The sequence below is a fragment of the Sardina pilchardus genome, chromosome 12 (genome assembly GCF_963854185.1).
Source record: "Sardina pilchardus chromosome 12, fSarPil1.1, whole genome shotgun sequence".
NCBI lineage: Eukaryota > Metazoa > Chordata > Actinopteri > Clupeiformes > Clupeidae > Sardina > Sardina pilchardus.
This window is the reverse complement of record NC_085005.1, coordinates 13,253,994-13,280,009: the sequence shown is the minus strand read 5'-3', so window position 1 is coordinate 13,280,009 and position 26,016 is coordinate 13,253,994. Positions and strand designations below refer to the sequence as shown.

Sequence of the window (26,016 nt, the reverse complement as noted above, 5' to 3'; positions counted from 1 at the left end):
GTGGTTTCTGTTTTACAAATACTTTAATCCTATTAGCTTACAAAGTAGTGTCATTCTAAGTTTACAATACACAGGTTTGCTTCAAGCCAGTCTTTTCCCCCCATCACACACGTACGTACATTTATGTCCACTAGATGTCACTACAGTTTTTTCAGCTACTTCTGTCTACACACAGAACCTGGAAGCGTTGACGTCAGGAAGTCGACCCGAGTCGACCACAACCAAAACAGTAACCCTCAAACGTTACATGCAGTTTTCCCTTGTTTTAAAGCTAGTAAGGTGTAGCCAACGGGGAAACCATCAGACACATGCGATATGCTATATTTGCACCTATGACTATGCATCCCTTCACAATTACAGTGAGTGTGGTTCACTAACGGTACCCGGCTCCAGCTAAAATAGCATACCGGTACGTTACCTAGCCAGTAGCTAGCATGTACGACTGAGGGGGCATGTGCAATGTAGGTGCCCGGTTAGCAACGCTATCTGTGTTGAATACTTTGTAGCTTTTTGAACTGCCCATACTGTAGTGGTGCTGGACAGACAACAAGTGCATTAGACATTGTGTGGAACTAGACTGTTAGTTGCTTAATTTTTCAACAACAGTACATTTGACGAATTATGTGTGTCAACTTCCAAACTATAAATGTCGCTGTTATCATTTTGTGATGAACTCAAGTTCTGCTAGCTAGCTAGCATTCCGTTGCATCCTGTTAGCCAGAACCGCATTCGCTAACAAGCTTGATGTTCTTTGTTTGTGGGAACCGCTAAGAGCTAACAGTCATGATATATTCCAGTACCTTGTCAGATTCAGTACTGTTTCAACCATTCTTGCATTGCTAATATACTTATTATGACTACTATAGCATAGTTCGCTGTCCAGCTAAAACGACTGCACCATTTAGGTTTCAAGTAACGTTAAGGTTGCTGGCTGACAAACGTTCCCATGCTTGCGAAATCATTTTTGCGAGAACTTAGTGTTCCTTGTGTAGGTTGTTGTCGTTAACGTCTCTTGTAGGTAATAACAGCAATCATCTTTCCTGAGGGTCTAACGTTAATGTTATCCATATTGTGTGCTTATGCGTTCTTAGTGTTCTGAATACAGGACCACACCTGCTCCCTGAGGAAAGGGAGAAACTGACCCATGGTTGACTGTCGCAGACGCAGACAGTTAGCTAGCTAGAAGCATCCATGGTGCCTCGAGACAAGCCGTCAACAAGCCCTCACGAGAAGGCACCTGCAACATAAACGTAATTCGAACCCTCTTGGCCGCAGTCGAACAGAAACAACTAAAGGAAAACCGTCCAAGTAAACTCAAACAAATCTACAGGTGGGTTGTGCTGTGCTGTGCCCCTGCTGTCAATTCGAATATGTCAGGGTATACGCGTTTGTACCAGTTAACGTTACAGTATCCAAGCCATTCGGTGATATCCGCACACTACTGTTACTAGGTAACAGAAGACCTGCTGTTATATCTACCTGCCGTTGAAGGCCCCTGATGTTTTGCATTTCAGTTGTCCAACTATCCAGTTCCTGGCATGCACATCTCTCAACTCCGGCAAGTGTACCTTTAAGGCGTCCTCATGGATCCCGGCAACGATGTGGCGCTGGATATCATCATAACTAACGTCGTGGCCACCTTTAGGACCAGATGCCATCTGAATCTGCGGACCATTGCACTAGAAGGATTGAATGTCATTTACAAACCAGAAGTCGGGGTGAGATTAATATTGGAGACTGGGCTGGGTAAACCCCACCTGATCTGCCGGAATCTTAAAAGATTGAGCTTAGTATGGTGATAGTCAGACTAATTGGAACATGCATTGTTGATGTATGTCAATGGACACTCAGCCAGTCTACTCTTGATTGCATACCACTTACAAGCTAGTTCAGTCGACTGCCCCACTAAGCAGTGATTGACAGCTGTCCTACACTACTTTAGCTACTGCCATGCAATGTAAATCACCACAATTCCCCAGAAGTGATCATCTAATACCTTATCCAATGTTGCTCTCTCTCTCTCTCTCACACACACACTCTCTCCTGGGGTCTCAGAAAGTATTGATGAAGCTACGTAAACCTAAAATCACCGCCTCTATCTGGTCCTCAGGAAAAATAATTTGCACTGGAGCAACAAGGTGAGGCTGACTTAAAACAAACAAAGTGGAAAGCCACCCATTGGATATTTTGTCATAATTCAGCATTATGTAACCATGATCTATTGTGCATTATCTGACCTTTGACATTGTCATAGAATGATTTTGTGATGTTTTGGGTTCACTAAATACAGGTGCACTTTCCCTTCTAATTGGCCTCTGTTTATGTACAGAAACTCTCAATTTGCACTTTGCAATTTGTATGTTCTCGGGATTTATAAAGCTACCATCTATTGCTTGTTTAGTAATTGTGTGTGTGTGTGCGCGTGCGTGCGTGCCTGCATGTGTGTGGGTGTGTTTGTGTGTCTGTATGTGTCTCTGTATGTGTGTGTTTAGTGAAGAGGACGCCAAGGCAGGTGCTCGAAGGCTTGCACGTGTTTTGCAGAAACTTGGATTCAAGGTGGGTGATGACATATTCTCTACCTTTCTGTGAATTTGTTTACCAGTTACCTGGTTTGCGCAATTCAGGTTGCAGAAATTGAGCAGCTGTACAAAACTGACATCTGCTAACCTAGTCAATTAGCCCAGCACATCTCCAACTCCTTAATCACTAAAATGTGCAAAAATTGACCACACTTTAAACTCTTCTAATGCATCTACAGGTGAGGTTCTCGGCCTTCAAGGTGGTAAACGTCCTGGCTGTTTGTTCTCTGCCCTTTCAAATCCACCTCATCCAGTTTACCAAGAACAACCGTCCCATCGCCAGGTAAGGAGCACACTAAGGCTGGGATTATACTTGCTGTTAGACCAAGCGTAAGCGTATGTGCCCGTGTGCGACCTGCTGTGTCCTGTGTACAGACTCGCTGCAGCATTATGCACCCAACTGGAGGTCTTCATTAGGGGGAGACTATAGTAATATCAGATGTGGATGAGGCCATGTGCCATTGTTTACTCTCATGATTGCCCCCAGCTTCGATGTCGATAATGCATCTTGCAGTCACCTTTTTTTGGAGTGATCGCCCCCTACTTTCTTATCAGTATTGCATCTCGCGGACGCGTCATGTTCGCTTGCGACGACATGCACGACCGACGCACCAAACGACCGCAAAATACGCGAGGCAGCCATGATGCGAACACAAACGCGTTGTCTGCAGCAAGTCTAAACCTGGCTTAACAGACACTACATAGCCTGCAATATGGCTGATTGATTCCCCTCAATCACTGTGGGCTGGTTCCATAGGAATAGTGAGTATGTAGCTTGAACTCCTTACTCAGGTCAAAGAGACCTTGATTTTGACAACCTCTACATCCACAAGCATCTATAACCTTTGCAACGCTTAGCCACCACCACCGCAGTGTGAGTGTGTATGTATGTGTGTGTTTCTCTCTTTCTTTCTTTCTCTCTCTCTCTCTCTCTCTCTCTCTCTCTCTCTCTCTCTCTCTCCCCCCTACTGGTGCTATCATTAGCAGCAAATAGTTCTTGAACAGTAGGAGAATCTGCTGATTTGCTAATGCAGCTGGACTGTGTTGAAACTCCAGTCACAAGTCACAGTGCCAAAGTGATTCCAGGACACTTCTGGTCTCAAAATGTTTATTTTTGAGAAAGCTGCTGTTTAGCTGAAGTAGGCAAATTCCAAAAAAAATGCTTCCAAGTTTGTTAATGTTCCTCAGACCTGGATAAAGTTCCATCAGGTAGGTTAGCCTGAGACGGAATTCATGACTGGTAGTAGATTTAAATCAGGAGTGATTTTAAATCAGGACTGACTCGGGTGCTGTACAGTATGGTATCTTAGCAAATGATTACTATTTGATCCAATCCAAGCAGCTAGTTGATTGGTCGGCATAGTGTTTTACTTTGTAGTGCACGCTCAGATTAGGAGGCTGGAGGCACCTGACAACAAGAAATGAAATGGATCAAAAGTGTATTATTATTAAGACCTTGCCATCATGTTTCTTTTTGGCTGAAGGAACAGTCCAGAGGAGGTGTAACAAACAGTCTAACCATCTTAAGATTGATACAGCTGATCTGAATTAGTTCAGATAGCACTTAAGACCAAGTTTGTTCTCTTTGCGCATGTCGGACAGCTATGAAAAGCCATCATCCCTTCTGTGTGTGCAATTATTCAGTCTGACATCCCCACTGTTAGCCTAGCTTAGCATAATTCACTGAAAGTGGGTTACATCAGTTGTCTAGTTGCCTATAGCTTCCAGAGGTGGCAAAATAGACTTCCTCTGACACCTCCAAAATATTCTTATTAGCATGTTTTGACGTGTGTATGTGCTACATGAAGAGTTCATTTCAATTTTTCTTTCAAAATGATAATGTAAGTTATCATTCAACTATTGGGGGACCTTTCTGGGCCTACACAAAGCAAACTTATTTGGCTGTGCATCGAATAGATCTGTGAGAAAACGTCACCTTGCGTCCAGTAGCTGCTCGGTGGGATGGAGGAGCTACAGAGTAGCACTGGGTTTGTTGAAGAAAATCAAAAGTAGTGAGCAGGTTACAGAGTCAAATTCTCAAAATTGAACTAAGAAGGAGGAGGCTAAGATGGCATGGAGATGCAGTTATGCTGGTTAAATGGTGCACGAGCCCCCTCTGGTGGTTAAAGCAGGACAGTGCCAGTCAGACAGGTCTGAAGGGTGTTCACCTCATCAACCCCATTTCTACACAGATTGAGATTGAAGTTGTTAATGTATATATACACGGTCTGCTTGTTTGGGTCAACAAAGTAGACCGAGTGGAAGAAGGTTTGCAGTACAAAGTTCAGCTGTACTACAGTAGAATCTAGTTGTCATGTAATACTCAGGCTATGTCTCACTATATTCTCAATAAGATGTTTGTCTATGGATAGTGAACTCGAGACAGTTAGGACTGAATGACAACACAACTGAACGTATGATATTTGGCTCCCCTAGCTCTGTTATCAGTTTGACAAATGCACTGTCTGCAAATTTGCACAGTATAGTCAGACATATTGGTGTCCTGCAGGATAGTTCATTGGATTTTTCACAACAAGACAGCAATATGGTGAAGGGCAGCAGTTCAGCTCACACCGACTGGTGATACTTCATAAAGATAATCCCGCACACTGTCCATTACGCAACATTTATTCACAACATTTCGCTCATGTAGACCTTCTTCAGGTGAATACGGTCCTACGTGACAGAAACGTTGTGAATAAATGTTTGGCATGCGTAATGGACAGTGTGCAGGGTTTTCTTTATAAAGTATAACTGGTTACCTTTACCTATTCCACCACACCTGTCCCCACAAAAAGGTGTGCAAAAGCACTCTTCAACTATCTTACACCGACTGGACTACTGTAACACCTTGTACACAGGTTTGACCCAGTCAAACATTGGCAGGCTACAAATGGTAAACTTTTTGGCAATCACCATAATCACGCTGAAGATGGATAGATTGTCATTATTGTCATCGTACAGTCGTCTGTGTAACAAAATTGAGGTTGCTACATCTGATAAAAGCGCATTTTGGATAAATAGGAATCAACTAAACACTTAGGACAAGGACCGTGAAAGTGGCATTGTAATAAATGAAATCAGACAGGGGTAAGACAGACGGTCTGTTGCACATGCACATTTTATTGCACTTGTTGCAGATATTGCACGTGTGCTATTGTTTGTAAGAAAGTATTGCACTTTTAACATCAGAGGGGCACTGGTTCATGTGTGTGTTGGCCCGTGTGTGTGTTGGCTCGTGTGTGTGTGTGTTGGCTCATATGGGTGTTGGCACATGCATTGGACGAAGCTGTATTTACAAGTCTGTGTGATTTGTTTTTGTTATGCTTCTGTATCTCCTTGCAGAGGGCAACAGGTAGGCTGGGTGAACCGTGCCAGAACTTCCAGGGAATTTGAATTTCGCCCGGCAGCTCAGGCTGGATACCAGCAGATCTATCTTCTCTGTTTCACTGCCAGAATCTTTGGCTCCAATCAGAAACGGCCATACTCTAGTCCTGGCACGTTATTGGCCAGTGACGTGACGATAACGAAACTTAAGCAGCAACGAAACGAAAGCAGCAGCCGCTGTCTCTTCTGTTTTGGAAGATGTTAAAGGCAAGTTTTCTTTGAAAACAGAACAAAAACTTGCCCTGGAACAGTTCATACAGCAGAAGGACGTGTTTGCGATTCTACCGACCGGCTTTGGTAGGCTAAAAGATTGAGCTTAGTATGGTGAAAACCAGACTAGACAACAGGGAGAGCATGTGGTGTGTGGGATGGATGTGGTCTCTGATAATCCTTTTAGTTTTCAGAGAGGTATCAAGAGCTGGCCCTGTCATCCAAGGAGGGCAGGGGACAGCTGACTGTTTCCGCGGCTGTCTTTATCACCCTCCGCAGTTTTTTTTTTATCAGCCACTGTGCAGCCGCATTACCACGTCACACTCTTGATGGTGGCATGGTACAATGACACTAGCAGCCTCTCCTCTAGTTTATTCATTGTTATTATTATTATTATTATTATTATTATTATTATTATTATTACTATTATTATTATTATTAATAATAATAATAAATATTTGTTTTGGGCTTTTTTTATGCCTTTTAATCAGACAGGACAGTAGAGAGAGTGACAGGAAGCGAACAGGAAAGAGACATGGGGTGGGACCAGGAAATGACCAAGTGTGTCTTGCCTTAAACAGCTGTGGGGCAATCAACAAGGTTAAAAAATTGGCAATCATCAGGTGGATTTGACTCCCAATTAAGACTATACAAAGCTATGGCGCTCATCAGTCTGGTTATTCAGGTTACAAATGGTACAAAGTGTACCAGCCGAAGCAGACTTTTGGCCAGGCGGCCAAACACTGTGTGCCCTTCATGCACTCCTCACGCAAGTGCGTGCGCTCTGGTTGAACTGACGTGGAATGACCCAAAGGGGTTTTTCAATGGAACAAAATGGCACCACTTCCTGCCTGCTAAAAGGGAGCGGTCACCGCCGGTCAGTGACAAAATAGTCAGTGGAGAAGCAGTGTGCCGTTGAGAACAGGTGGCCTACACTTAGTTGACATAAAGACAGATTGTGAACAAAGTTGTTTTTCTATGTGTTTATCTCTCTGGAAAATACGATTTCAATGTGGGAATATGTGTTCGTTACTTGCATTGGCCGGGTTTCCCAGATTTGTTAAGAAGCTCTTAAGTGCTAAGAACTTCTTAGGAGCGTTCTTAGAATGTTCTTAGAGCGCTCCTAAGAAGTTCTTAGCACTTAAGAGCTTCTTAACGAATCTGGGAAACCCGGCCATTGTTGAATGTAAGGCTAAGGGATTGGTCATAATCCGAGATAATGTTTATTTCTCCCATAGAAATACATTGACACCGGACCTTCCGATTGCCTCCTAAAGGGGGATTGGGCGTTGCGAACCCTACGTCACAATGAAACCAGGATTTACCCTCTTATGAATCGTCTCGCTTTATAAACCGTCTCTGCTTATAGCTTTTTCCTGCGTACGACCCTCAGGAAGTGAATTCGCTGCTGAGTCTTCAGGGCTGCGTACGCCGGTGTGCAGTCGTCTTTCCACATTAATTACATTCGATTCCATTGTTCTCAATACAACTCTGCACACCAGCATCACACTGTTCCGCCGCCATGCAAATTAAGATTCAGCTCTGTTTTATCGGCACGGCTCCATGAAATCCATTGTTCATCCAGGTTTTGCCAGTCAAAACTTGTGCGTGCCGAGTGACTGCACTCATGTTGGCGCCAGTGTACAGCAGGCTTTCTTTACCATGTTCTCGTGTTTGCTGACCAAGAGACGCTTGCCACACTTGACGTGGGTTGTTGTTAGACAGATGGTCGTCCGCTTTCTCTTTGTCTTAGCTTCTTTGATGCCTGTCCTTAAGTCTACCCTTGCCAGGCTGTACATGGCCTTGTCACCTGTCCTGAAGGCAGACTTGCGGGCTCTAAGGAGTGATTGACAAGAAGAACGGCGTCTGGCCTTAAACAGCTGTGGGGCAATCAACAAGGTTTTACAAAAATAACTGTGAGCGCTGTCCTTTATTCAGTTGGTATTGGCAATCATCAGGTGGATTTGGCTCCCAATTAAGACCATACAAAGCTATTGAGCTCATCAGTCTGGTTATTCAGGTTACAAATAAGGGTGTCACGATCTCGATTTTAAATCGAAATCGATCGAAATTACATCTCAATCTCGAACTTCGAACTGAAAAGTAGAATCGACGATGCAGCCACATCCCCAACGTGACGTCCAGCATGTATGCCCAAAACGCAAAACCAGACACGTGCAGCATCAACACTCATCTAATTTTAGGCTGCAGCCAGTTAAAAAATGCACATCAACCTCTTGTTACTCTGAAATCACGGGTGTGGAAGCATTTTTGCGTTCATTCACGTCAGTTAGCCTAACACCAATTTAGCCTTCTCAACTAGCCTTCAAAACGATTTAGTTAGCCTACAGTTCAAAGTGACTTTAAGGCTTAAAATGCACATTGATAAGTACTTATTCCATTAACACTAACCTTGGGTCTCTTCAGAGTGTCTTCAGAGTGTGCACAAACATTCAAAGTATCATTCTGTGTTGCTTCATTTCACTATGTTCACATGTCTATGTTTGACGTTTTTTTTTTGTTTACAACCTCACGGATGGAACGGTTTCAAAATAAAAATTGCTTTCAAAATAAAAGCCCCCTGAAACAGAATAGGAAGAGGGCAAAAAATAAAAATGAATATAATAATAATGATAATGACACAAGGAATGCATTAATAAAAAAAGATCGATGTCATTTATTGATATTGTTGATGTTTTATTGATTTATCATAATACTTGTATATGTTGGCACTTAATTGCCATTTATTAAACACAGCAAGCACACCTATGCACCGGGCAGCGATTCTTACTTCTAGAGTAACTGGTGGAGTTATATTTCTGACTAACCGTTTCTAAACGTAGCAATTACTGTTTGAGTCGAGTCAGGGTGTGCAGTTTGCATCTTCAAGGCCATGCACATTCCAAGGATATGAACACTAGTGTGTACTCTACCTCTGTTTTATCTGTGTGCTTGTGTTTGTGTGTGTTTCAGTTATGAGCCCGAACTCCACCCTGCTGCATCATACCGCATTAAACAGCTCAGGGCGACAATACAGATCTTCTCCACTGGCAGCATCACTCTCACAGGTATACACGCACACACTCACACTCACTGCACACACATACACACACACACACACACACACACACACACTAATGAATGATCGATTATTCGCCATTAATAAATTAGTCGACTGCATTTTGAACTAAATTAATGATTGTTAACCCTAAATGATCTACAGGGTGTCCGTGGGGTCTTAAAAAGTCTAAAAAAGTCTAAAATTACACATTTTCAATTTTAGGCCTAAAAAAGTCTAAAATATAGAGATATTTTGCACTTTAAGTCTAAAATTGAGTTTGAGTAATTTAAGACCTACGTTTCAATGCAAAATATCGACAAAGGATTAAAGTTTTTTTGTTTTGTTTTACGTCCTTTTCCACGCCGTTCTGTTTTTTTCTTTTTCTGTTATGGTGGCAGTTATGGTCCGTGTAGTTCTACATGAAATGTTGCTGTTAGTGGAACGTAATAATAAAACTACAGATGTGAAACGGAAATGTACTGTCGTCACAGGATGCAGGATGATCTGGCTTGTTATTTCTTTTTTTTTATACTTCGTGAAGGTCTTAAATTTAACCGATGATGGTCTAAAAAAGGTCTAAATAAGTCTAAAATTGCACTTGTTAAAACCTGCAGACACCCTGGATCTAGCACATTTGTAGAACAGCACAAATCTCTCGTGCAGAAGTGAAGAGTTACCTCAAAGATAGCCTGTCCTCCCCTGGATACAAATTCCGCAGATTGCTGGAAAATCAACACAAAAAGATTCCCGGTGCTCGCTAAATTCTGTATATGTACCTGCGACCTCCGTCCCACCTGAGCGAGTATTTTCAGCAGAAGGATTGCGCAGACGCCTCACTCCAGAACATATAGATGTGTTGATTTTTCGGAATAAGAGCATATTGGCCAACCAACTGGTAACTTTAGGAAGTCGCTAGTTGTTTAATGTTTTTGTTTTTTTTTTAATTTAAGTTTACAGGTGTCCAATTTTTTTCAGAGGCCTAGCCTGCATGTGGTGTTGCGTAGCCAACATGCTAATAAATAAATTGCTGTGACTATCCAATATATTTTTAAAAACAGAATAAAACATGGCACGACATGTTTGTTATTCATTTTTCTTTGTTTTCTTTCAAGCGTCCTGCCATAAGCCACATACAATTGTTTGTGTCATTTTTTTTTCAGATGTTTATTTTCCTTCAAGTGTCTAGCCTATTTCAAAGAAGCCTTAAGCCATGTAAAAGTACCAATTGCTGCGACTATCAAATACAGTTCAAAAAGTTGAATGTAAAAGGGCACAGCATGTTTTCATTATTGTTATTAATTTTTCGTTGTTTTCCCATTAGTGTCCTGCCTTAAGCCATGTAAAAGTGGCAATAGATACATTGCCTCAGTGGTCACATATCTAATCTAAAGTTGTAAATGTAAAATGGCTTTTTTTAATAAAGTACTTTATTGAGGAATTTATTAGGTCTGCTCTGTGAGTGTTATCATAATAGAGGCGGGCAGGTGGCATCGGGGTTTAAGGAATAATCAGTTGTTGGTCATTAACGTTAGTGAGTCATTAAAGAAAATTCCTGTAAATAGACACTCACACATGTTCTCTCTTTCACTCTCCCCTGTGTATATATACACGCACGCACACACGCACACACACACACACACACACACACACACACACACACACACACACACACACTTAAAAACAGTGGGTTTATCTGCTAGTAGAGTTACAGTAGCCCATGTTCTGTCTCCGTCCTTATCTGTTATGTAAGATCAGCTAGACCTCATCATATATATGATTAGACCTCAGGTGTGTGTGCGTGTGTGTGTGAGAGAGGGTGTGTAATTATGTGGTGGAATGTGGTCATGTAGAGCTGATTATGACCCAGAGCACTTCAACAAGGCTCTTTAACGGAGGAAAATATTTGTTCCCCTATATAATGTGTGTGTGTTAGTGTATGTGAGAGAATAGTGTGTGTTTGAGAGCACAAAGATTTGAGATTAAAAGTTACAACATGCCTCAGAGCCTCAGATTATCCCACCTTCTTTCATCAAAGGCTTTTGTGCAGGGAAAAATAAAACTCTCTGTAGAATTAACCTCAAGACAAATACTACTCTGGCCTTTAAACTGGGCACTCAAGTTTGCTGACCTGCTCTATTTTGTGTGTGTGTGTGGTGCTGGGGGGGGGGATTTATTCATAGTATTTGGTCATCTACTGTGACCTCTCACAGTACTGGTACACACGATCACTCGTGTGTGTGTGTGTGTGTGTGTGTGTGTTCTGTTAAGTTGTGAAGTTCTAATATTCATAAACGTCGTTTCTGTCTCCAGGGCCAGATGTGCAGACCGTGGCCACTGCTGTGGAACAGATCTACCCGCTGCTGTTCGAATGTCGGAAGATAAAGCACTGAGATAAACTCACTCACATACACACACACACACTCACACATTGAAAAGCACCTTACATAAGATGTTTTTAAATTGATTTTAACTTTTGTTTGTTTGTTTGGTGGTAATGCGAGTGGCAGCTTCTGCTTTGTTATGGGTGGCACCTTGGCCCCAGAAGGCCTCCGTCCTCATCAGTCCTCCGGGGTATGAGTTGCGTTAGATACCCGTTGCATGAGAACATTGTGTACTTGTGATATCGAGCACTCCCGGCTCAAATTCTGAGGAGTCCTAGGGTGTAGACCCAACATCAAACTGGCTGTTGTTAAAATTGTTGTGCTACAATCATTGTGACAAAGAGCATTAATAAACATGCAAGTCTGTGTTGTTTTCAATTGGTCGTAGCACAATGAACAGTAGGGAAAGACAGTCCTGAAAGACGGTCCTGTTTTTTATTGCCAGTTCTTTTATGATCAACAGAATCACACGAGAGAGAATTTGTATGTGAGTGAGAGAATGTGTGCATGGCTGAATTAATGTGTGTGTGTGTGTGTGAGAGAGAGAGAGAGAGAGAGAGAGAGAGAGATTTTCTTTTTTTTATTTCAACTATGCGAACTGGCTGGCAAATCATTTTCTTTTACATCAACATCTGTGACTGCACATTACACTCGTACTGGTTCTTTCTTTCTTTCTTTCTTTTTCATTTTAATTACAAATAATTTTATCTTTGTATTTTACTACACATACTGTTAGCCATGTACTGTCAAAGACTGTCTTAACAGTAATAACACCCATAACACTTGAAGACCTTCCATCAAGAGTGACCCTACATATGTAGACGGCCGTACCTGAGCATACCTGCCTACTCTCAAGCAAGCTTAAGCCCTCCTTCTGCTTTGAAAGAATAGTTATAACTCAAGCTTATCTCTGTGAAGGGCACGTTTTGGTTCTGTACAAAGTCTCACACAGTGTCATGTTTCATTTTTTTGTATTTTGTAAAAAAAAAAAAAATTGAATAAAAAAAAATCTAAAACATTTATAACCTAAAACAAATGCTTTATGTCATATTTGATTGAATCTTGTTCAAGAAATGAATACCTTTGTGCAACATACTTAAAGGCACCCTTAACTGTTTTTTGACCTTAACATAACATTTACAAATAATTTTGATGGCACATAACCTCATAACATGACAAATGGCACTTCTGACATTGTCTGAGCGGCCCTCTATGCGACTAGCAACTTTTTAGTTGCTAAATAATCCCTCTGAAATTCTGGAATTGAAACGCAAAAGAGCTGCTATGCTACATACATTTGGAGATATTTTTCTGCAGACTGCTGTCGTTGCATCCCCTCTATATTATATCGGAGTTATGATCATACGTTTTTCTTTTGTTGCAAAAAACGCCTATTTAGTTTGTTTATTATTGTGCCTCTCAAACAAAGAGGGACCCTGAGGGCAAATCTTGTTAAGGTTGCCTTTAAATTGATTGTGAATGTGATGAAAACACACATCATGAGCTAAAAGCTGTTGTCAAACATGCACAGCGCCTGATCATTACAGTTTGATTGCAGTATGATTTAATTCAAAACAGCATTATTGAGTTTTTGTTAAATAAATGAGAGAGTTAGCTGCCTGGCTTGCAAAACACCAGAGCGTTGTTGGCACAGCTAAAATCTTGGTAAAATGCTTAAAGGGATAGTTCGGGTTTTAAGACACGAAGTTATATGGGTTCCCCGTCAGCAACGTTGTGCATCAGCACTGACTTACCCCGCAACAGCGTCCTGTGAGCCGAGATCCAGCCGGTTTTTGATGGTGAAGAAAGTAGTCCGGCAAGTTTCTGGGGTCACGAAAGTAAAGTGTTTTTCTTCTCAAAACCATATGCGTTCAAAAGAGTGATATATTTGCACCACAAAAACGTTGTCCAGGAAAAATTCAAACCTCGTTATCACTTACTTATTTTTCGCGATTCCTATCACTGCGCGCTACTGACAGCTGGACAACGTTTTTGTGGTGCAAATATATCACTCTGTTGAACGCATATGGTTTTGAGAAGAAAAACACTTTACTTTCGTGACCCCAGAAACCTGCTGAAGAAAATAGTCCGGCATCAAAAACGATCAAAAACCGGCTGGATCTCGGCTCACAGGACGCTGTCGGGGGGTAAGTCAGTGCTGATGCACAACGTTGCTGACAGGGAACCCATATAACTTTGTGTCTTAAAACCCGAACTATCCCTTTAATAGTGCCTTTTGGTGATTTTTCTTTCATTTTTGAGATGTGTTCCAGACCCAGAACAGAACTTCATAGTGCATATGGATGGCTGCAGGATATGACATGTCACACTTGGAAAGATTAACCTCACCTATGTAGACCGAACAAGCAATGTCTTGTTCCTCTGAGATAATACTCATTTTTTTTGTTCTTTGTTTCTCCCTGCACACACCACCCCACCCACCCACCACCAAACAGTATTAATTCAAGGGCAAGGTGCTGTTTTGTTGAAGCTTTAGTCGTGACTCACAAATCTACAAACGGATGTTCACTGAGCTCTAAAAACAAAAAGTTGTGACATGTTCAGTGTGGTGGCACAATTAGAACAGGCTGTTCAGTGACGGCACAATTGGAACAGGCGTGTCCCACACCTCACCTGTTGTCCCTTTTCTCCTTGAGACGAGCTAGACCTCTTGGGGTGTCTTTTGAGACACAACATCTTTGACAATCTGGATATTCCAAACCCATTCCCACTACATATCATATCAAAACGCATAGGAATGTCTGTGAGGATCTGCATGACACTGGTCCGTGCATCAACAACAGCCATTTTTGTGCAAAAAAAAGATACCATTTCTGCCTCAAAAGTTAAAGAGCACTCAAACAGCAAGTGCTGAAAAAAGTGTCACGAAAAGACCTTCTGTGATTAAGAAAGAGAGCCAAGATTAAGTAATGAACAAATGTTTTGGCTGTTGGCCGCTTGCTGGTGATTAGTTCACGGTGGAAGTAAAAGGTGCATTTAGGTCACTACAGCAGCAATCTCAGGAGGAACACACATACACACACAATCTCAGGATGGGTCACCTTTACCTGATGCGACCCTGACAGTACACCCTCATCACACACATATCCAAACACTTCCGAATGAAGCTCCTGCACATCTTATGTCCCAATGAGCACAAACTCATTGCACACACACACACACACACACACACACACACACACAGACAGACAGACATCACCTGAGCAGCAGTGTGTCCTTGTGACCCCCCCCCCCCCCCCCCCAAACAAAAACAAACAAAAAAAAAACTGCCTGCTGACCAAGGAACTAATATGGCTTGGACACAGAACACAGATTCCCGGGAACTTGTCCCAGTCAAAGCCAGAACCACGTCGGGTTCAATCGACCGGGTCCATCAACCATCCAGGTCCCTCCTCCACACCTTGTTTAATGCAGAAGTGGAAAAGCCTGGCTCTCTGGAACTCTTCAGCCAGGTAGATCAGCTATTTAGTGAGATCACCCGTATTAAGGGCACCGGCAGAATCAATACGTGGTAGGACTTTTACTTTGTGAAGCCGGACTTCTCCACCTCTGTTTTTAATGACATCGCACCACACCTGTGCTCTGTCTACTGAGAGCACCCCCCCCCCCCCCCCCAAAAAAAAAAGTGTCCACTACAAATTAAAAGTCTCTGCTGTTTTTGAGGTGAAAGGTCATACTGAGGTCAGCGTTTTCACTTCCTGAGGCCGTGAGGTGTCTGTCTTTGAACTCCGCCATGGGCACAGCCTGTCCCGGAGGTTGTTTCTGGGAGAACAGCGAGAATGGAGAAAATAAGCGTGTCTCCAGACATACCACATTCCACACTCCACATTCCACAACAGCATAGGAACGCTAGAGTGTTGCAGCACATTCTGTACACTGTATGTTTATCTTCGATTCATTCATGTGTATTTTTATGCATCTGTTTACATTACTTTTAAGACTAAATTAAAATGTTTTAAATAAAAGGTTACTTAAAAGTTAACAAACTCGTAAATGTTGACAAACTACCTGGAACATAAAGTAATACCAGGAGATAGTTATCTTACTGATCAATTAAACAAAAAAATGTGTATGCTCCATTTGTAAGAAATAGGTGAATCCCATGGTTGTCTATAACTGCAGTGTGTTGATGAGTGTGCTTGGTGACTCACTTCATGGCGAGCTCCTTGGAGATCTGCTCAAGCGACCTGCCCTTGGTCTCTGGGATGAAGAGGATGACGAAGACGAGGAGGATGAAGCTCATCACTGCATAGCAGAATATCACATTGGGCAGGCCAATCTTCTCTGCAGGGGGAGAGTAATGGGGTCAGCTGGGGTCAGTGTGACCAGTTCCGCAGACTACTAGCAGACTAGCGTTACAGGTACTGCAGGGTAACCAGGATTACTGATCATAAGGGGGTGTAGCTAGGATTTGTGACATTACCAAGTGCATGCATACATACATACATACACACACTCATACATACATACTGTACATACAGTACTATACAAACACACAGAGATTAAAACACTCAAACACAATGGCTGACCGAAGAAATCATAGCCTATGTTGAAAGGTTCACACACTCTGCATAACCTCAGGATGCACACATCAGTGTGTTTAGATGTGTTGGATTGTGTGCGCGTACGTGTATGTATGTGTGTGTGTGTGTGTGTGTGTGTGTGTGTGTGTGTGTGTGTGTGTGTGTGTGTACATATGCGTGTGACTCAGACAGAATGACACACTTTCATATGTGTGTTAAACTCAAATAATGTATGGTATGTTAAGAGCCACAAGCAGTGAAGCTTCTATGTGTGTTTGTGTATATGTGTGTGTGTGTGTGTGTGTGTGTGTGTGTGTGTGTGTGTGTGTATGTGTGTGTGTGTGTGTGCGTGCGTGCGTGCGTGTGTGCGTGCGTGTGCGCGTGTGTGTACGTGCGTGTGTGTGTGTGTGTGTGTCTGTGTGCGCATGCGTGCGTGTGTATAACTAATCCGTTCCTTGTATGTGCTTTGAGGGAGTTTTGACCAGTTCTATTTGCAGATATAGAAATTAGATAGATTTAGAGACTCTTGACTTTGCCAAAGCAGCCCACATTGTCTGGATTGTGGCTGGATTCATTAAACCTGTCTCATTTATATTCAGTTCAATGACTGGGCCTTTTTGTTTATCTTGGTAGGCGTCACCATCCGCACATTTCTTTCACTTCATTTACTTGTGTTAACACGTTAACTTGCTTTACTCTCTATGTCTAGTTGTCTATTACGGAGACATGTCTAAACAGATCAATAAAGCCGCACTACCGCGCTTATCTCTTGGCAGTTAGGCAACTGGCGTGTTCCATAAACCAGACGCAATAAAAGAACCACCCATATCTTGGCACTTCAGACTCCACAGACAAGAACGAAGAAAGTCCTGCTTCCGAAATAGCTAGTAATGGTGATACTGCGAGCTATTTGTGTGTTTCAGTGAGGTAGCGGGTCAGCATACAAATAGAAATGTCTGACATAAATAGCCCCCCCCCCCGCCCCCCCCCCACCACTACATCTGAAGCAGCTCTTGAGCCATCGGTAAGAATGCTAGCCAGAGTCTGATCCCGGCACTGTACTCTTCAGCAGCACCATAGGTTAAAGGGGAAAAGGTCGACCTGATTTATTGATTCGGCCAATCTACCTATTTATGAGACATTCTGCCGAGAATGCGCAATAACGTTAGCTGTTAGACTGACGTGCGGCTGATATCGTTACCTGCAGATAGTAGCCTGGAAGGGAGATAAGGCCCTAAACACACACACACACACCTACACGCACACACATACTGTACACAGCCAGCTAGAGCCAGCAAAGAGGTGCGACGCTCAAAAAGGCTGGGGTCTGATTGTTTGCTACATAGTGTGTGTGTGTGTGTGTGTGTGTGTGTGTGTGTGTGTGTGCTGTTTATATCAAAACTATTCATTATGTAAGATGCTGCATTAAATTTGGCTGCCATAAAAAGAAATGCCAAAAACTTAGATAAGATAATGAACAGCCACAGTTCTACAGTGCTAAGTCAGGATATTGTGTGTGTGTGTGTGTGTGTGTGTGAGAGAGAGAGAGTGTGTGTGTGTGTGTGTGTGTGTGTGTGTGTGTATGTGTGTGTGTACTGCGTACCTGTGATGGTGAGGAAGGTCATGGATATAATGAGGTTTGTTGCCCAGTTAAAGGCGGACACCACGGAAACAGCCTTCCCTCGGATCCCCGTCGGAAAAATCTCACTGAGTACCACGTATACCACTACGGAACACACACACACACACACACACACACACACACACACACACACACACACACACACACACACACACACACACACACACACACACACACACACACACACACACACACACACACACACACACACACACACACACACACACACACACACACAGAGAGATTAGAGATTAAAGCAATCAAACACAATGGCTGACCGAAGAAATCATATCTTATGTTGAAAGTTCTTAACACACTCTGCATAACCTCAGGATGCACATATCAGTGTGTTTAGATGTGTTGGAGTGTGTGTGTGTGCGTGTGTGTATGTGTGAATGTGTGTGTGTGTGTGTGTGTGTGTGTGTGTGTATGTACATATGCATATGACCCAGACAGAACGACACACTTTTGTATGTGTGTTAAGCTCAAGTAAAGTATGGTATGTTAAGAGCCACAGGCAGTGAAGCTTCTACATCCAGTCTTTCAGCCTTTCCCCTTCATCTTAAGTATCTAAACTGTGTCTGAATGCTAGCTGTTTTTCACTGAAAGTGTGTGTGTCGATAATCAGGAAGGACTATAGACCCTTTCAACAGCATAAACAAACATGTGTCTTTCTGAGGCATTTCCCTTGGCACGGAAAACAACATTGAGCTAATCGTTACTTGAGGACAAACAAAAATAAAATAAAAAAAACATGACAAAAGTCAACATTTTGTAGAGCATTAAGCTGAAATTCACTTTCATTTAACAGACACTGTGCTGGTTTTGAGTGAAAGGGTTTATGGGATCACATCTTGAAGTACAAGTGCTACGACATTGTACTGCAGACGAGAGCAGGAGCTTTTTGTAGTTGAGGTGTGTGAAGTTGTTGGCCTGTAAAATATTAGGTAGGATTCGGAAGTACAGCTGTGTGTGTGTTGGTGTGTGTGTGTGTGTGTGAGAGAGAGAGAGAGAGAGAGAGAGAGAGAGAGAGAGAGAGAGAGAGAGAGAGAGGGAGAGAGTGTGTGCGTGTGTGTGTGTGTGTGTGTGAGAGAGAGTGTATGTGTGTGTGTGCAAATCCTGTGTCTATTAAGCCCAATTCACACCAAAGATTCCCGACCCGACGAGACTGAGTTGCAGCAGTGTGAATTAGAAGTTGCACGTAGTTGCAAGCCGTCGCAAGCCGTCACAGAGCATTAAACATGTTGAGTCGCAGTGGCAAGAACGTCGCGGCTCGTCTCATCTGGTCTCGTGGGGAATCTTTGGTCTGAACCCTACTTTAAAGACGTTTTAGACACAGTTACTTACTTGGTCCAAGGCTGAAGGAGAAGCCTGCCACGTACACCAGTAGGCTGACCAATGAGATCCACTTCAGAGACGAGGACACGCCCACGTCTCCAGGACTCCGTCTCCCAGAATCCTCGGCGAGGCTCCAGTTTCCAGCCTGTCCGCCGCTGCTGTTGGTCCTCCAAGCGGGGCTGTAGCTCCTGCTGAGTTCGCTGAGGTTCAGGGCGTTTTGGTACAGTCCCAGGGCCTCCCCCTCTCCCTCCCCCCGCGCCCAGTGGGAATGGTTGGGCCCGGGCGGCAGCGGGCTCGGCGGCGTGCTCTGGCACAGGCTGTGCACCTGCGTGTGGCTCTGCATGGTGGCGGCGCCGAGCGCGGCCAGCGAGAGCGTCATGACCACGGCGCCCACGCACAGGAAGGCCTTGGGCCCGACGCGGTCCACCAGCAGCACGGCGGGCAGCGTGCCGGCCACCTTCACCACCCCCAGGCCGGTGGAGGCCAGCGTGGCGGCCTGGCCGCTCTGGAAGCCCACGTGGTGCAGCACGGTGGAGGCGTAGGACAGCAGGTTGGGCTGCCCGGTGGCCTGCTGCAGGAAGACCAGGCCGGCGCCCACCAGCAGCCGCTGGCGCATGTTGTCGTGCGAGCGGAAGAGGTCCAGGAAGCTGTGCTGCATCTCCCGGCACAGGGCCGCCCGGATGCTCCGCAGCTCCTCCTCCACGACGGTCAGCGGCGGCGACGGCGAGCCCGCGCCGCCCGGCAACAACCCGGCCGACGGCGCCGATGCCGCCATCACCGATGTTTCTGTTGCCATTGGCGACAACGTCGACGCCCCCCTCAGGCGCTCCAAGACGGTGCGGGCTTCGTCCTCCTTGCCCCTGGCCAGCAGGAAGCGGGGACTGCGCGGCAGGAAGTACATGGCGGCGGCCTGGGCCAGCGCCGGGGGGATGACGGCGGCGAAGGTGTAGCGCCAGCCGTCGGGCACGGCCGCGAAGGCGTAGCTCAGGCCGAAGCCCAGCAGCACGCCCAGCACCACCATCAGCTCGTACAGGCACACCAGACGCCCGCGCCATGCCTGCGGAGCCACCTACACACACACACACACACACACACACACACACACACACACACACAGAGTCATGTGTCATTACACAAATATGCATAGGCATACATCACCAGCTCCTACAGGCTGGTACTCGTATACTACAGACAGAGACGATACCCTGAGGGGCCGCCTACAAACACACACACACACACACACACACACACACACACACACACACACACACACACACACACGCACACGTACACACACGTACACACACACCACACACACACACAAACACACACTCACACACACACACCATTAGCTCGTACAGGCAAACTGACCTAGGCTCACGTGAGCCATGAACAGGAGGCAATTATTTTTTTTTTTCAAATTAATAATAATATATTTATACTTAAATGAAATAAATGTATAGCCAGGGAATACCCATACAAACTGCAGGGCCATGTGACCAAGCGGCCATTGAAGCCCATTTCTAAAGTCCCTAAAACCCAAATACACGCAAATACAATCGCTAATCTGGCATGGACACATATTTCTTGGACAATGAGTAAACAACTGCAACTAAAACCTTTGATTACAACATTGCTGTACTTCTGAAACAATTTGGTAAGACTTTAATGCGTCAATTTAAGTTTAATTCACTGCTAGTTTAAGCTAGCTGGAAGTTGTATGTCAATGAGCCTTTTTCAGACCCACTCTCAATTCTCATTGAGAAGGTCTATGCACTAACCAGGCTAGGGAATGTGGGCCTTCTGGTTGTGAATGGAACGAGTGGATGGAGTGCGGACAGGAATGAGAGTGTGTGAGTGTGTGTGTGTGTGTGTGTATGTGTGTGTGTGTGTGTGTGTGTGTGTGTGTGTGTGTGTGTGTGTGTGTGTGTGTGTGTGTTTATGTGTGTGTGTGTGTGTGTGTGTGTGTGTGTGTGTGTGTGTGTGTGTGTGTTATATGTGTGTGTGTGTGTGTGTGTGTGTGTGTGTGTGTGTGTGTGTGTGTGTGTGTGTGTTATATGTTTGTGTGTGTGTGTGTGTTATTATATGTTTGTGTGTGTGTGTGTGTGTATGTGTGTGTGTGTGTGTGTGTGTGAGACTGGGCATACACCAGCAGGGAGCAGGTAACGTGACGTGATGCAACCGCGTGATCATTGGGTCAACCTGCGCCTTCAAGGTATACTTGCATGCCTGCAGAGCACTGATCACACAGTCTCACATTCCGTGCTACAAAATCTAGCCGTTAACGAAAGGTATCTTCAATGAACTTTCTAGGAAGATTTTGATTTTGGAAGTAGGGTGTTGCCTGATGGACCTGTGTTTTTAAAATATTAAGTCATTAAAAATGCTTGTGGTTGCAGTACAGAACTGATTATCCTAATTTATGGTAGTTTAGGACATGCGCACAAATTGCTGAACAGCAATGAGTAAAAATACCTCAAGGCAATTAGCTGAATACTGTTCTATGTCAGCAGTCATAGGCACTCTGCATGTTTGGAGAAGGCGATGCCACCTCCATCTTTAACATACAATAGCCTATTTCTTTATTTAATCATGTGGTTGTTACTATTAGCACAAAGTTTGTCAAGTGCAGCATAACAAGCTCTTTGCTAATATTTGGATGCTGTGGTGTTTTATTCCAAATATTTTTTTTTTAAATTCAGTGGAAGCGGTGGAAGCCGGAATTGAAGCATCAACTTTCAGGCTACTGCACGCTAGCCCAGCTCCTTAACCACTACACTGCCACCACCCCGAGGTATAGACCGTTGCTGAGCCTACGTCACTACGTTCACTGGAGGCAAAACAACCATCAACTGCCATCAGCTACAACACAAAAGTCATCCGATACGTCATTGTATTGTAAATCTTGGACATGACCATTTGGGACATAGTTATATATCCAATGATTTATACACCCACAACTTCTCCTTACTGTAGACGCTCGGTTTTTCAATAACGTAATTCTAAATATCCGGCCATTCAACGGAGGGCAATCCTGCTACGTCTTCTTTCCTTAGAATAGGGATCTGTCAGAATGGTCCCACCTGATAATGTACGTTTTTTCAAAGTTTTTTCAAATAATCCTCCCAATCCCGTACACTGAGCGCATGTACATACTGTTTTATATCATTACCCATTTCAGCAAAGGTTAATTACGGACTAATTTTAGCCGCATTACTAGTGCTTTTCAATAGCCGCCTAACTTTTCTGCCGCCAGTGACGTCACGCAAACCCGGATATTTATACCGTTGTGAAGGGTTCTATTCACAGTCCAGTTGTAGTGAGTGACCAGTGCCAGCATCTACAGCACTCACCTCTGCGATGTAGAGGCAGGACGCCGTCCCCGACAGTGCCACGGCCATGCCCACCACCACCCGTCCGGCCACCAGGGCGGCCAGCGAGCTCACGCACACGGTCAGCAGCGTGCCGCCCACGGCCATGGCGGCGGTGAGCATGATGGCGAAGCGGCGTCCCCAGCGGTCGAGCACGGCGCCGCCGGCCAGCGAGAACACCAGCGCGCCCAGCAGCAGCGAGCTGACCACCACCTCCTGGCTCTGGCAGGACAGCGACAGGGCCTCGCGCAGCTGCAGCAGGGCCCCCGAGATCAGGCCCATCTCGTAGCCCAGCAGCAGACCGCTGACCGAGGCCACCAGGGCCGAGAGGACCAGCACCACGCCACAACCTGGAGGGGAGGAGAGAGAGGAAAGAGAGAGAGAGAGAGAGAGAGAGAGAGAGAGAGAGAGAGAGAGAGATAGAGGGAGAGAGAGAGAGGAAGAGAGAAAGGGTTGGGATAGGAGGAGAGCGAAAGAGAACACGCGGCAGAAGACAAAAAGATGGGAAGAAAGAGGGATATGGGAAAGGAAGTAGTAGACGTGGAGGAAAGATGCTCAAAGGAGAAAGAGAGAGGGATAGAGAGGGGTGGAGGGGATAAAGAAAGAGAAAGTAGAAGATGCCGTTTCAGTGACAAGGGGAGAAAGCAAAAGGAAAAAAGAGGAGAAAGAGTGAATATTGTTTAGAGAGAAAGCAAATGTTCTTAATCATGTGTGCAGCCACACAGATGCACAGTCTACGTATACATTTTAAGGCAACAGCATGCTATGATTTTACTGCAAGATATGGCTTCAAAATAATTTTCGAGTCGTAATAGTGATAGTTTGTCGCCACAGCATGCTCGAGCAGGCCTGGTATTACATTATGCAACTATCTGCCTATTCAATTTCCTTAAAAAACGAAGTGTGCTTGTGGATCATCTTACCTACAGTATTTCAACTGGCCTGAAATGTTCAGCAGATACACTTCCTTAAAAATCTCTGATAGTCTTAACTCCCTCACCCTTACTTTTGCTGGCATATTTCTTCTGTTAAGCACGTAAACATGCATAAACTGCCTAGTTTCCACACTAAATCCCTGACTCCTCGTTTTCCAACCTTCAAAGCATCTTTGTGGCTACCGTGCTGGGTGGAAATTCCTAGCACAGGTTTCAGGATTAAACATTGAATACATATGCACACACACACACACACACACACACACACACACACAACCATTTGTTGGTATTTGCATACCGTGTGTGTGTGTGTGTGTGTGTGTGTGTGTGTGTGTGTGTGTGTGTGTGTGTGTGTTTTTTTGTGTGTGTGTGTGTGTGTGTGTTGTGTGTGCGCGCGCGCACCCGTGTGCATGTGTGTGCGTGTGTGTGTGAAAATAAACAAATAAAAGTGTATGAATGTGTAAGCTTACATAACACGTTACAGTAATAAGATAGTCATTAATGAGCAATACAAGATAGTGTAATCAGTGGTACAAAGTGTGGCTGACACAGCACAGAGGTAAGGCTATCTCATATTATATCCAAAACACAGGGTCAGTCTCTCTCTCTCTCTCTCTCTCTCTCTCTCTCTCTGTCTGTCTGTCTCACTCTCGCAATCTATTAATGAATTGTTTGTTCGGTGTATTGCAGTATGGTCCTATGTTCTACATTTTGGCAACATGTCTCTTTCTTTTTGTCATGCCAATAATTTTGTATTGAAATAAAAGTCCACTGCCATATGTTATTTATTAGCCACCTGGCAAATGTATGTGAGCATATAATACAGATTAGGACATTTACATTCCAAAGTGTTTTACTATTGCAACATCATACAGGATTCATATGCCTTAACCCCGACACATAAGGTGTAGTTCTAGGCCTATGTGTGCACATAATTTATCTAGAGCTGGTTTCCAGAACAACCGCTTTGCAGGGTTTCTATTAGTTATGGTTACCATGGTCACACTACCTGTGGTGCTCTGCTGGAGAGAGCTGCCTGTGGAGTTTGAGGGTTTGGAGTCATTTGAGGTCAAGGTCTCGGCCTCCTTTCTGCCATCCATGGCTCCTTATAGTTCAGATGCTATTTGTGCTGAGGGGTGAAATACAGAAAAACGGTAAGAACGAAATTGAGATGGCTGATCCCTAGGATTAAGAGAGGTCAATGGCCCAGCAGAACAAGCTATCTGCAAGACAACCTCAGTTGTAGGCCTAGTGCAGAAATCATACCTATCTTCACACTAGGCACATGATCAAAGAGGTGCCTGTAAGTTCAGCAGATGATAGTATGTTAAACAGATGGAAATTCGTTTTGGTTGAACAGTCTAGTCCACTAAAAGAGCTAACAATAGAGGTGATAAAGGCGTCATATTCAGCATGTTGTTTGTGTTTGTTTCAAGAGGACGGCTCAACTGAACACCATTAACTTCCAAAGTGTAAGTGCTTGCTTTGTTTGGCAACTTCAAGAAGATTGCCAGGACAGCTAAAGTCCATTTCTAAAAAAAAAAAAAAATAGCTAAAGGAAATAGAGAATCGGCTGCTCTATGTCTATGCACGTCTATTTACACAACAACTAATTGAGACGTCATCAAACGTGACTCCCCAAAACCAGTGAGCATAGAATTCCGACAACAGTAGATGGCCAAATGATTTTTTGAGCGCTTGATATCCAAGGTCATGATAATCACTGTATCTGCAAAACAGCGCCGTAGGCCTACTATACGTACACTATTTGCAAACAAAAGAGCAACACAGCTCCAGTTTCCTTAAAACTACACATTTTAAACCATCAGAGTGTGCTCTATTCATTCTATTCATTCTGTCAACACTGCAGACAATCTAAATTTCGAGACAGCTGCTACTCAAAGTTAGCGTTTTAAAAATCGCAACGCTAAAGTTTATTTTCATACACATAGCTTGCAGAAACGATGAGCCAATAAGGAAACGGCAGCATTCGTTTGGACACCTACCTTCGTGGATCAGTTTCTTGGTTTGGTCGCAATCATTGTTGTCCCCTGACTTTCTAACTTCGGCAGGACCTATTCCAGACTGTAGTCTGCCCAAACCTCTTGTTTTGGAGACGCCTCAAGAAAGGCCTATGACTAAACCACGCCCACTCCTCCACCAAACCGGGGGGATTGCCCTGCCCCTGGCAGCCCAATAATGCAAATTAGCTGCTAATACTCAAACCATGTCCTGTCACCAAAATATTGACAGAAATAAACGATGCTGTTATTCCCAGGTGCTATTGCCCATATGTTTTATATGTTTGGGTTAGATATTGCAGGCAGCTATTACAATAATTGATTATTCTAGGCTATGTTTCAAGTGTGAACAATTTCTTGATGGAAGCCTATCCGACATATTTTGTGTAGTTTACTGTGTAGGCTATGGGGGAGGGTTGAGGGTGTACTTTGCTTTGTTGTGTAACACAGAAACTAGACAGTAGTAGGTCCCTTCTGACTAAGAACAAATGTTGGACAAATCCCCCTCCAAAATATGTTGCTAAAGTATAGCGTATTTTGACCCAGA

The 26,016-nt window shown here is 44.1% G+C and overlaps 2 protein-coding genes across 4 annotated transcripts; one reads left to right on the top strand and one right to left on the bottom strand.

Moving 5' to 3' along the window:
* Nucleotides 1-200: 200 nt before the first annotated feature.
* tbpl1 (TBP-like 1) lies at nucleotides 201-12,919 on the top strand. 3 transcript variants are annotated; one of them, XM_062550418.1, is made up of 8 exons: nucleotides 201-359; nucleotides 1,092-1,330; nucleotides 1,515-1,718; nucleotides 2,056-2,138; nucleotides 2,493-2,556; nucleotides 2,759-2,862; nucleotides 9,150-9,244; nucleotides 11,548-12,919. In XM_062550418.1, the coding sequence occupies exons 3-8, from the start codon at nucleotides 1,584-1,586 to the stop codon at nucleotides 11,625-11,627; spliced, it is 561 nt and encodes a 186-aa protein (XP_062406402.1). In that variant the 5' UTR covers nucleotides 201-359; nucleotides 1,092-1,330; nucleotides 1,515-1,583; the 3' UTR covers nucleotides 11,628-12,919. The 3 variants fall into 3 exon arrangements, with proteins under 3 accessions (XP_062406402.1, XP_062406401.1, XP_062406403.1); XM_062550417.1 differs by having other exon boundaries at nucleotides 201-409; XM_062550419.1 differs by lacking the exon at nucleotides 201-359 and adding an exon at nucleotides 496-579.
* Nucleotides 12,920-14,868: 1,949 nt separating this feature from the next.
* On the bottom strand, nucleotides 14,869-25,592 carry slc2a12 (solute carrier family 2 member 12). The gene is made up of 7 exons (XM_062550416.1): nucleotides 25,455-25,592; nucleotides 24,458-24,577; nucleotides 22,496-22,863; nucleotides 19,152-20,211; nucleotides 17,766-17,888; nucleotides 15,791-15,923; nucleotides 14,869-15,401 (listed from the first exon to the last, which is right to left on the bottom strand). Exons 2-7 carry the CDS (start codon nucleotides 24,546-24,548, stop codon nucleotides 15,311-15,313), a joined length of 1,866 nt encoding a protein of 621 aa, XP_062406400.1. The 5' UTR covers nucleotides 24,549-24,577; nucleotides 25,455-25,592; the 3' UTR covers nucleotides 14,869-15,310.
* Between the last annotated feature and the right edge of the window lie 424 nt (nucleotides 25,593-26,016).